The sequence below is a fragment of the Psittacula echo genome, assembly GCF_963264785.1.
Source record: "Psittacula echo genome assembly, chromosome: 1".
Lineage (NCBI taxonomy): Eukaryota > Metazoa > Chordata > Aves > Psittaciformes > Psittacidae > Psittacula > Psittacula echo.
Window position 1 is genome coordinate 160,585,556 of NC_137735.1, and position 12,477 is coordinate 160,598,032.

The following is a 12,477-nucleotide window of genomic DNA, read 5'->3' on the forward strand; positions in this document are numbered from 1 at the left end:
CATAGAATAGTTAGTGTTGGAAAAGACCTTAAGATCATCAAGTTCCAACCCCCCTACCATGGGCAGGGACACCTCACACTAAACCATGCCACCCAAGGCCTCATCCAACCTGGCCTTGAACACCGCCAAGGATGGAGCACTCACAACCTCCCTGGGCAACCCATTCCAGTGCCTCACCACCCTCTCAGTAAAGAATTTCTTCCTTATAAGGAATCAATCTAAACTTCCCCTGTTTAAGTTTGAACCCGTTACCCCTTGTCCTGTCACTACAGTCCCTGATGAGGAGTCCATCCCCAGCATCCTTGTAGGCCCCCTTCAGATACTGGAAGACTGCTATGAGGTCTCCACGCAGCCTTCTCTTCTCCAGGCTGAACAGCCCCAACTTTCTCAGCCTCACTTCATATGGGAGGTGCTCCAGTCCCTGATCATCCTCGTGGGCCTCCTCCGGACTTCTTCCAACAGTTCCGTGTCTTTTTTTCCATGTTGAGGACACCAGAACTGCACACAATGCTCCAAGTGAGGTCTCACGAGAGCAGAGTAGAGGGGCAGGATCACCTCCTTCGACCTGCTGGTCACGCTCCTTTTGATGCAGCCCAGGATACGGTTGCTTTCTGGGCTGCGAGCACACACTGAAGCCGGCTCATGTTTATTTTTTCATCGACCAACACCCCCAAGTCCTTCTCCACAGGGCTGCTCTGAATCTCTTCTCTGCCCAACCTGTAGCTGTGCCTGGGATTGCTCCGACCCAGGTGTAGGACCTTGCACTCGGCATGGTTAGACTTCATCAGGTTGGCATCAGCCCACCTCACAAGCGTGTCGAGGTCCCTCTGGGTGGCATCCCTTCCCTCCGGCGTATCAACCGAACCACACAGCTTGGTGTCATCGGCAAACTTGCTGGGGGCGCGCTCAATCCCACTGTCCATGTCACCGACAAAGATGTTGAACAAGACCGGTCCCAACACCGATCCCTGAGGGACACCACTCGTTACCGGTCTCCAGCTGGACATCGAGCCATTGACCACAACTCTTCGCGTGCGGCCATCCAGCCAGTTCTTTATCCACCGAGTGGTCCACCCATCAAATTGATGTCTCTCCACTTTAGAGACAAGGATGTCATGCAGGACAGTGTCAAACTCTTTGCACAAGTCCAGGTAGATGATGTCAACCACTCTGCCTCTGTCCATCAGTTCTGTAGCCCCATCATAGAAGGTCACCACATCGGTCAGGCAGGATTTCCCCTTAGTGAAGCCATGCTGGCTGTCACCAACCACCTCCTTGCTTTTCATGTACCTTAGCATGCCTTCCAGGAGAATCTGCTCCAAGATTTTGCCAGGCACAGAGGTGAGACTGACTGGTCTCTAATTCCCCAGGTCATCCATTTTCCCCTTCTTGAAAATGGGGGTTATATTTCCCTTCTTCCAGTCATTGGGAACTTCACCTGACTGCCATGATTTTTCAAATATGATGGCCAGTGGCTCAGCAACTTCATTCGCCAGCTCCTTCAGGACCCTCAGATGGATTTCGTCAGGTCCCATGGACTTGTGTACGTTTAGGTTTTTAAGATGGTCTCGAACCAGATCCTCTCCTACAGTGGGCCTAGGGTCTTCATTCTCACAGTCCCTGCGTTCGCCTTCCAAGATTTGGGTGGTGCGGTCAGAGACTTTGCCAGTGAAGACCGAGGCAAAGAAGTCATTAAGAACCTCAGCCTTCTCCAAATCCTGGGTAGCCAGTTCTCCTGATATCTTCCGAAGGGGGCCTACGTTGTCCCTAGTCTGTCTTTTACTCACTATGTACCTATAGAATCCCTTCCTGAACATAATCTATTATTACCCACATTCTCTATGTACAAACTCTGTCAGACATGTCTTCACATACATACAAAGAACTTTCCCAAACCGATGTCCAAAATCAACCAGAAACGACACACAAGCAGAAAAAGTGAAATAAAGAATTTAAAAGCTTTTAGGATGAAAGAGAAGTCCACCATTTTTCAAGTCTTGTTTAGGAATAAATTTATGCCCACTGAGGCTTTCTAATCATTCTTTAACCAACAAATTCCCAAACTGGAATGACCACTTTATTCCAGAACATTAAGGACACCTTTGGTTTGTTCACTATGGATAAGCAACCTCGAATCCCCTCACACAGTGTTAGAGCGTGCATGGCAGTTGCTGAAGAAGTTACCGCACCTTCCCACCATACACATCTCTGAATCAGCACTTACGGAGCTCCAATGTAGCTTACCCTAAGTGGACCAAAATACATAGTTTAAAGATTTAATGTATTTTCCATCACAATTTTTAAATATTTTTAAGATTTGAGTTGATAAAGCATATGAGGAAATAAAAGTATCCTTCCGCTTAAACATTCCCTGCCACCTTCTGGGGATCAAGATGTCAGTCATGGCAGGTTTGCCTGAAGTGCTTATTTCAGATGGAGCACTGTTTGCCTAAGTTACAGAGAAAAGTTGTTTAGATTTAGAAAAGTAATCTTCATAATATCTTCCACTGGAGCAATAAGTCTTAAGATCACCAGAAAACTTAAAGACTGCATTAGTAGCTCATGGCTTATATGTCATCTGAGGTTTAGCTACAATACCTCTGGTAAAGTGCCAAGCTGTAACAATTTCACCAACAACTTAACAACTATGTAACAGAGTCATCCATTAAATTGGTTTCATAACAGGGATATATTAATATGTTGCCCCACGGTGACACTTGGCATACACAACCAGAATATAAGAGAATTATTTTTTCCCTCTACCTCTTTTGGATTTTAAAGTGTCTGGTTTATTTGATTTATAAGAATAAAGAACGTGAAAAAGACTACAACTTCAGTCCTCTATGTCTCTAAGCCTCCACATTATTTTTCCCATCAGTTTTATTAGGGGGGTGTGTTGCCTGGCAGCAAGTGCACTGACAATAGAACAAACAGCTAATTAGCTAAAACTCATTCAACTACCTGTGGAGGCATCGGAAAAAGAGCACGGGCAAAATGATAACCTGCATTGCTAAAGATTAAAAGAAGGTCTACCATGAACCAAAAAGCAGACAAAACAGTTTTTCTGAGCAAGAGAAGAATGACTTGGGACAGCAGTGATCAAAATGGACAGACATTTTCCCACCTCCATCATCTCTGGAAAAGACAGTAAGAGGATGAAACTGCAAAGTAAAGAAAAGGCAGGGGAACATAGAATAGCTATTTAGAGCAGAGATGGTTAAAATCTTTAGGATTCAAAAAGAAAAAAAATGAAGAAAAAAATAATATCTTGTGAGGGAGTGGCAGTGTCAATACTTTGATTTTGCTTACCCAACCCACTTGCTAGTACTGGTAGTACTGGCAGTAATGGCAACTTAATGAACTAAATGCGCTGTTCATTGTGCTACTGCAGCAGCTGTTACAAACTCTGCTGCCTTCAGCAGAAGTCTGAATAGGTAAAGTATAAAAGACACAGCTTCATATTTTTCCTAAGCAGAACAGAAGCAAAAAACATCTTAGCTGCAGATTAACCTTAAAGACCATGGAAAACAAGTTCCTTCCTCCTTGGAAAGCAGCTACATAGCCTTTTTACAGATGGAGCTGGAAACCCAGGAACTGGGAAAGAAACCTGTGGAGCATAATTGAGGGCTGAAGTCAAAAGACAGGGATGGGGAAAGGAGTATAAAAATGGTGTACAGGAAATATATATGGAAAAGCTGTAAAAAAAAAAAAAAAAACACCTTTCAGGGAAGGGAAAGGTACATATCTACGTTTGTTGCACATTTTATACTGAGTTCCATTAAATACAAGAATCCTCTTGAGGATTCACAAAGCAGACTTCCAAGATGAGATTCTAAAAATAAAATGTTTGCTACTACTTATTAGGCTATACAAAGTAAACTTTTAACATCGTAAGGGTCTCACATCTGACAGACCCATGGAACAGCTACACCAGGGAAACACAACCCTGATTCATATGTTTTACAACACTGAATATGTTCCCCAGGTACAACTCATTTGACAAAATATAAAAGATCTGTTTTGATTAATTCTATTTATTTGGCTAATTCTATTAGTAGTTGCCTACTACTTAGAAGTATCTAGTGTGATTTAGAATGTCTAAGGGATCAGAGATATCTTTTGGGGACAGGAAGATATGGCAGAGGAATTAGAAGAATCATCCATGCCATCTGGATGGGTAGCAGAAGGCCAGCAGGGATATATGGACCACTAAAGGAAGCCCTCAAGACAGGACTAAGACACCTAAAGGTAAGTGTGAGCTATGTAAACTAGGTACCTAATGCCCCTTTATTTCCAACAGATCAGCCCAGTCAAAACAATCAACTATTCAGCTAACCAGCCACTAAAACTATTTACTCATGGCTTCACTGAAAGTAATAGGATATTAAACACTGTGCATACATGAAGACACCTAAATTTAAGACCCCTGAACCCCACCCATACCTCTAAGAGTCAGCTGCCTCAATCACTTCACTCAAAAACAGAGAAGCTCAGAAACCCATTCATAGAAAGACTTTATTCCTTCTAACCACTTGCTTCAGTCCACCAACTATAAAAGGAAGTTTCAAGACCTAGCTCAACATAAACATGGGTATGTGGTCAAATAAATCCTAACCTTTTTCTAATAAAGAACACTCTGCAAACGGAAAGAGTGTTAGAAGACGTAGTTATAACATCCATACAGTATTTGTGAATACTTCAGGGAAACCCACAACTTACTGCTTTGGCTGTGGAAGGTTTGTTCTTTAGCCTGAAACCAGGGTAAGTGTCTGTGAAGCCATGCTTCTTCAGAAATTATCTGATGCAAAAACACATGTCCATTTCCCACCCTACCCAAGATGTACTTAAGAAGATGTGGCCTATAGCAATGTTTTGGCAACAGGAACAAATATGAAGGCACAGAAATATCTTTAAAGGAAAAGCCATGCTGTGGAACTTGTATGTCACCTAAGGCCAAGTTTCTTGCTGGAGAGTTATCATCTGATGTTAACATCCAAGACTTACATAAAATTTCATACAGTCATATCTGAGGGATCATAGGGGACTGTACATACATTTAATTATGCCCATCCATTAGCTCAATGACTTTTATTGGACTGTTCATCACATGAAGTTACCTGCTTTTTCTGCCATCCTTTTTTCCAAGCACAGCTCCGTTGCTTTCTGGGTTTTTCAATGGTTTTCTTTAAAAGGTATGGGAGAGGTTTTGTTTAGTTGTTGTGGGGTTTTTTGGCTTGAGCTAACTGCAAAACTTTCAACAGCTTCCACATTAACCATAAATATACCTCAAAACTGGAATATTTATTTTGGAAATAAGAAAACACTGCCCCCAGCCCCTCCAAAATTAGTAAGATACTGACCTTTACATACACCCAGATACTGTCACAGCTGTTAAAACATGCTTGCAATCTATTAACAGCCACAAAGGTACTTAGTCATTTTTTTTATTTCAGTGCAAGTTAGGTAACTAAGTCCTTTGTATGGATCTAGGCCCACAACCCTTCAATAACCAAGTTTAAACACTTAAACTTAACAGGTAATGTCTATTCAGAAAATCACTTTCAGATAAGTCACTTCTAAGGCAAACAGTACATTATTAGATCCACATACAGGTACACACTTTTGAAGCTGTCTTTAAGTTTTACACCTTACCCTGTCCTACAATAGAGCCAAAAATCAATGCCCAAGAAAGCATTAGTTCATATACCACAGAGGCAGTATCTCTTTCCTAAGCCTACTTGACACCTTCTTGTTTACATATTGAAGGATTACACAGGTATAGTCAATCAACTGATCCCTGTCTTGAGTGGCAAACCTCAAACTGTTGTCTTCCCAAGCTCTGTTGTTCCCATCCCAATTTCCATCTCTATTCGTATCCTGCCATATCATCTCTGAGGCCAAAGCAATGCTTATACAAATAAAGTCACAGCAGTTAGGAAAAAGATGTGCTGCCTCCTACGGATTTGCACCTCCATGTACTTCCACACATCCGGCTCATAGCATTGCCTCTCTGCACTTCACTTTTATTGTCAGACATTGTGAACAAGTCCCCATTTGGAAGAGAAAGGGACATTTACAAAGTAGACTACGTTCAGCGGCTTTCTCTTATCCCCGAAACCTTCACAACAAAGGAAGAGAGGCCATGCTGCAGGATGTGAAGTAGAAGGCACAGAAAAAGCAATTCTGTAGCTCGAACCAGGGGGAGAAGAAGCAGAAGAGTATCACTGAAGTGTATCACTGCCAGATGGATCAAGAGATCAAGACCTATCTCTCATCACAGAGGAGTAATGGGACTAAACCAGATAGAACTGTGCTCTGCATCTCACCTATGTGTTGAAACATCACATCAGCATTGCAAAACTGACTAGATGAAAATAACTTCTCTGAATAATAATGCTACACTGAGAACTTGTACTCAGACAAGGACAGTGGTAGTTAACCCAAGCCCTTTTGCAACTGACCGTTCTCCGGGATATAATCCCTAATAAGAGACATAGTGTTTGCTCTTCAAAGATTGTGTCTCATTTTGCTACTTGCAATATTTTTCAGGAAAGAATCTATTGGAATCAGTTGGAAAGCCAACTGATCTAAATCAGCCTGTATAATTGATTTGACCAAACCATTATTTAACATTTCACAATATTGACCAGAATGGCAGTTCTACTATAAACATTCCTGCAGATCGATAGATAGTGAATATACTGAGCTGAGCATAAAATCCTACACAATGTCACCATAAAATGTCATGGAATTTCTCTCCTTTTTTTTTTTCTTTTTTTTTTGGTTTTTTTTTTTTTTTTTTTTAATATTGACAGTTTTCTCTGTAGTGCAACTTTTTGGTACTGTTACGCGACCCACAGCAACCCAGACTGATCCTTTTAGGTATGCATATATTATTCTTAAAAAAATTTTAACTGATGAAGTAGCAAAATCCCTACTCACTTTAGAGGAGTCAAGATTTCACTCTACCACTATCCCCTATATGTACAGCTTTACAGATAGCAGAAGGTACTCTCTTTCAGAGAAAAACAATGTTTATGCTTTTGATCACTGGTCAAGCAAAACCGAACCCAGAAATTTTACTGAATCATTTCAGCAAACTTCATGTTTGCTATTTCAATCGCAAAAATAGGCTTTTCATAGGCTTTGTTAAAACCACATTAAAGTTATGTGACAAGCTAGCCCTCTACATGCAGCAGACTGATGTTCAACGTTTCAACAAAAAGACTGTCAAATTGGATTACTTCTTGCTATTATATAATCATTATTGATAGACATTATGCAGATGGAAGTCATTCAAAGACATTTTAAAATACACACATATGTTTTCTCTCAATACTAGTCCAAATTGCATCAACACAATTTCACTGCTTCAGTGCAATCAAGCTGTGCAGGTACGAAAAAGGACCAGAACCACTCCCCTGCCATTTTATCTTGTCATCCTTACCATGATAAAAATACCAGGATTTTGTGGGAAAGAAGTAGTGGGCTTACCAAATGCTGTGTTTCATCCAAGGAAACTCAGAATGACAAGATTATCAGCTCTGCTTCTAAATGTAACACACTACAGAACAGTCCAGGCTTTTTCAGTTAAATTCCCTGGTGAATGTAAAAAAAAAAAAGGAGGGAAGGAGGAACTTTTCTACAGTGCTTCTAAAAGCAGGAGAAAAAAAAAAGAAAAAAAAGGTTGGTTTTCTTTTTTTTACTGAGTGTACCAAGACGTAATAACAGCATTCGGTATCAAGAAACCCTACTGTACCATCCTGTGTAACACATGTCCTGCTTATGCCATGAAACCTACACACTAAAATATTACTATTACAAATACTGTTCTTGCAGGTCTTTACTGCACCATTTCTGCAGTCAGAATTCTGAGAAGGAAAAAAAATAAAAAAAAAAAAAAAAAAAGAAAAAAAAAGAAACTGTACCAAAACCAGTATTTTGTTCTAATGTGTAGTTTAGCGTGACTTACAAGACAGTCACCTGGATGCTTACTGTCATCCTAAAAGTAAGCATGATGATCCAATTCATAATTCTGTACCTTGAGATTAAAGAGAGAAAATAAGCTTTTCATACTAACCCTTCAAAAGGAATATTGCAGTATTGTATAAATCTATTTTTTTAATCTTTTCATTATACAGAGGAGCTCTTTTTACTTTCCTGTACAAGAGATAAAAATGAAATCAACAATATAACATTTATAATGGCAAGGAAAAAAGTTAAAAGGAATATTACATATTTAATGACTGAGGGCAAATTAAAGTAATAGCTGAATAAATATCTCATTATCGCTTAAGCCATTACTTTTGTTAGGGAGCAACACACAGGTTATTTCCTAGCACCTCTTCAGTTTTAAAAACATATTTTAAAAGCAGTGTGGAGCTATCACTCCTACCTTCCACTGTGAGAACAATAAATTGCATGTGTGGCTTAGGCTGCACTGCCTAACAGGACAATATTGGTGTGTTACTTGATTATGAGCTACTTGTTTGCGTTTTTCAATCTGAAACCTAAGGCAGCAATAATGTGAGTATACTAAAGAATTTATCATAAATATATCTTACTCAAAACTAGGGCTTTAAAGCATTAGTCTGTTTTTATGAATCATATTCATTTTTATTATGGTTATGCCATTGTTTTAAAAGACAGTTATGCTATAAATATTCACTGCATGAGGTTTACTTTTTTTTAGTAAAACTCAATTTCCACAACACTGCAGAAGTTGTAAGTGCGCAGCTGGAACAGGGTTTAAGAATTAGTGCCGGTTGAAAGAAAATAATAATAAAAAAGGCCAGCAACAACCTCAGTTTCACAGATACTAGTATCTCCTTCCTTCGGAGGCCATCACCTCCAGAAGCGATGCCAAGCAAGACGTACACCACTGTGGTCCTACTGCTCTAAACTTTGCATGTCGAACACTCGCAGCACTCTCACGACGGCTGCCACCCAGGCGACCGATACGGGCTGCTTCGCCCCGATCGGTCCCCGAGGGATCTGATCGCACCGCGCCTGTGATTAGAGGGGGGCTGCGGGGCCTAAGGCTCTGCCACAATTGGGGTGAGGAGCTGGGGGCCCGACACCGGTGCGGGCTCCCAGAGAGGGGTAACTCTGCTGGCCGGCTCGGCAAGGGCAGCCGCCGCCCGACACCGTTTGAACGGCTAACACCACACCGCAATCCCTCCGCCTCCCCAGGCGCCTCACCCGCCCGCAGGGCAAACACGCAGGGAGCGCGAATTCTGCTCGGCTTTTGCGTGTATTTTAAGCGGGGAGCCAGAACCCGCCCGTAGGTCTCCACACACCGGCGGTCTGGGCGGGGACAGCAGGGGAAAAGACGCTGCCCCAGCGCCCAGAACGCCACATGGGGGAAAGGAAAGAGAGAGAAAGCTCCTTGCGGGCCCAGCAAAGGGTTAAAGATCAACATTCCCCCCGGCTGGGGTCTGACAGGTCCGACCGCCGCGGCCGCTGTCATCACCTAAGCCCGCCGGCAAAGACCGGGCTCAGCCATCCTCGCCGCGGCAGGCGGCGGGAAAAGGCGGGTGGGCGTGAGGGAGGCGAGACCGGGAAGCGGACCCCGCTCCGTGCCCCCTCGCAGGCGGCGCACGCCGGGGCAGCGGGAAGGAACAATGGGGAGAGAACCCGCCGCCCCCCGCTGAAGGTAATAAGGAGGCCAGCGGGGAAGGAGACCCCACGTCCCTCTCTCTTCATCCCCGGGGCGGGACGGGGCTCGGCTGCGGGTACCGCCACAGCCGAGTCCCGTCCCGCCCCGGGGGAGAAGGAGGGCGGAGGGTCGGAGCGGGAAAGGCAGGTCTCCAGGCGCCGCTTCATCTCATCCCCACAGGCAGCTGTCCTCGCCTCGGCTGGGTCGACCCCCTCCCCTCCCGGCAAGCCTGTTACCGCTGCCGTGGCCGCCGAGTCCTCCCGCCCGCCAGAGCTCGGCTCGCTGCTCGCGCCCTCCGTCGCCATCTTCCCGCTGTAACGGCTCCGGCGCGGAGAGCGGCGCGGAGCCGAGTGGCGGCAGCCGCCGCCGCCGCCAGGCGCTTAACCCCCTCCCCGCCGGCAGCGAGGCCACCGGCAGCAGAGGCGCTTAACTCCTCCGGTGCCGCGCAGGCGGGGCTGCCGCAGCCGAGCCGCCCCCAGCCCTGGCTGAGGCGAGCGACTCCCGCCGGCGGGCGCTCGGATTTCCCCATTCATTCCCTCCCCGTCCGCCATAAGGCGGCTGGGAGCCAGGCGGAGGAGGGGAGCGGGACCCTGCCGGGGGCTGCCGGCGTTCCATGGTGGCTGAGGAGGGCGTCTCCACGCAGGCACCGCTCTCCTCCCGAGCTTGGGAGCAGGAGAATGAAAGAAAGGGTTATGGATGGGGAGATAAAAAAATAAAGGGGTTTTATAGTGGGCTTGGCTCACCTGATCGGTGAGATGTTTAAACCAGCTGAAGCCGTTGAAGGATAGGTATCTATTTATCTCGTTCTTTCCACAGGGATGCTGACAGAGTCACCTCTTCCTTCCCGACAGTCCAGAGGGGCTGGGGGAGGACATTTCTGTCTCCAGTCCGTGCTTACTGACTTATTTTCAAGCAGGGCGACTTCAGAGCCTATGTGAGGGTAGACCTTTTTCCAGGCCCAGTGCTTCAGCATTCTGCAGCCCGGCAGCCCACTCCAGCCTGGGGCTGCCCTTTGCCGTTCGAAGCTGGTACCGAAGGCAAAGCCTGTTCTGACTCCTCCAGAGGAAGGTTTGGGCTGCTCAGCTGAAGCTGCCACTATACAGGCTAAATGTTTCCCCTGGAGAACTCCATCTGCGCCATGCTTCCTGCCTCCAGGGGATGTTCCTGAAGGTCCCACTGATTCCCCTCCACAGTGGGAGCCTACCCGGTGAGCTATACACTGAAACCAAATCCAAATATACCCTTCTCTGGAACCGACTTACATCCATCATAAGCTGAATTTGCAACACTGTTTACTCTGCAGCCACATAAAACTTCTACTAAGGGCAGGCTCATCTGAGCCTTGCCAGTCTCCTCGGTTCACAGGGCTGTGTCAGGTCTAGGTTTGTAGCTCCCTTGGCACTGCAACCAGACAGAAATGGGCCAATACCTTCCCTAGATCAAAGACAGCAAATGTTCTTCTAAGCACGCGGTACCTAAGGATGTCAGTGAAAACATGCATGAACTTTTTCCCCTTTACATTACTGGAAGGGAAACTGAAGAGCAGTTAGTAGAATAAACTCCAACTGTAACACAAATGTACACTGAACAGAGTGACCAGAAGGCACTGCACATGATCCATTACAGGGCACATGAAATCCAGTCAAACAGATGCTTTCTGAGTTTAGGGATTGTTTTTCCTTAAAAATCATCTAGCTCACCTCCTACTCAAGCCTTATGCTTTTTATAACTGTAGTGAGTGCTTGCATCCCTTCTACTGCTGAAGCTGAGCAACTCCATTGATGACACAGAGCTTAAAGCAACTTGTTTTTCTCAATTCCCAGTACTCTAATACCATTTAATTGGTTTTAGGATATATTGTTGCTTGCTTACTTTAATGACAGCCAAGTACTATATATTACTCATAATAATTCATATAAATTTTGAAGAGTATCTGGTGCCTTGCCACCAGAAAACTCATGAAAAAGTGTTTTGTTTCCTATGGGTATTTAATCTACTCCAAAATGGTTATTTAATCTTCTCCAAAATGGCTTTAAACACTGAAGTTCTTAACCTGGTTTGAAAATGTATTTTCTCTTACCGTATCCTGTCTGACATTGTCATTGCCAGTATTTCTCTGTTGAGTTAGTTATCTGCTGACCGTCACAGTTACTTATGTGGCTTTCTAACTGAGTTGACACAAAGCATGCACACAACATACTGTGTACGTACTATTTTTTAATTTCCATCCACATCACACCAATGGTGTGGCAAGGGCTGCACCATTTATCTCTTGCTCTGCTGAGATCATAAACTCTGGTTTAGCTGATATTTTATCAATTACCAACCATACATTTATCAACATAACAATTAATATTAGATTAGTCATAGCTTTATGTCTCAGACTTGAGAACTGATCTATCTTTCCTCATCTGAAGATAAATTTAGAATGATTTCTGAGAGAGATGGGGGTGCTCAGATCTCAGCCAGCAACAAATTAATAGGATAGATGGACCAGCAGCATTTCAGTTAAAAACCTGCTCCCAGACAAGTAATATCCAGGTGCTGGAAGCAGTTTGACCTGCTGTTGTGGTCAAAAGGATGACAGGCATGCTTCTGAAGCAAGAATGATCTATATTTCTTCCTTATTCCATTAAATGAATAGTCACAACATTTTGAAAATGTTATTGATTTTTGTAATTCTATGAGCCTATACTGCACGTTTGTGTTTCTTCGCTCACTCCACTAATGACAGCAACGAGACTCACTGTTGGCATAAGATCACTAAAATCCATATTAGACATTACTAGTTCCTACTGGGAGAAGATTGTCATGCTGCA

The 12,477-nt window shown here is 44.1% G+C and overlaps 1 protein-coding gene across 1 annotated transcript in view; it reads right to left on the reverse strand.

Moving 5' to 3' along the window:
* CTTNBP2 (cortactin binding protein 2) overlaps positions 1–9,963 on the reverse strand; it is a gene marked incomplete at both ends in the record, with an annotated part of 86,328 nt that extends 76,365 nt beyond the window's left edge. Inside the window, one exon of the mRNA XM_080635781.1 lies at positions 9,895–9,963. Coding sequence (XP_080491907.1) covers positions 9,895–9,963 — 69 coding nt within the window. The remainder of the gene's footprint in view (positions 1–9,894) is intronic.
* Between the last annotated feature and the right edge of the window lie 2,514 nt (positions 9,964–12,477).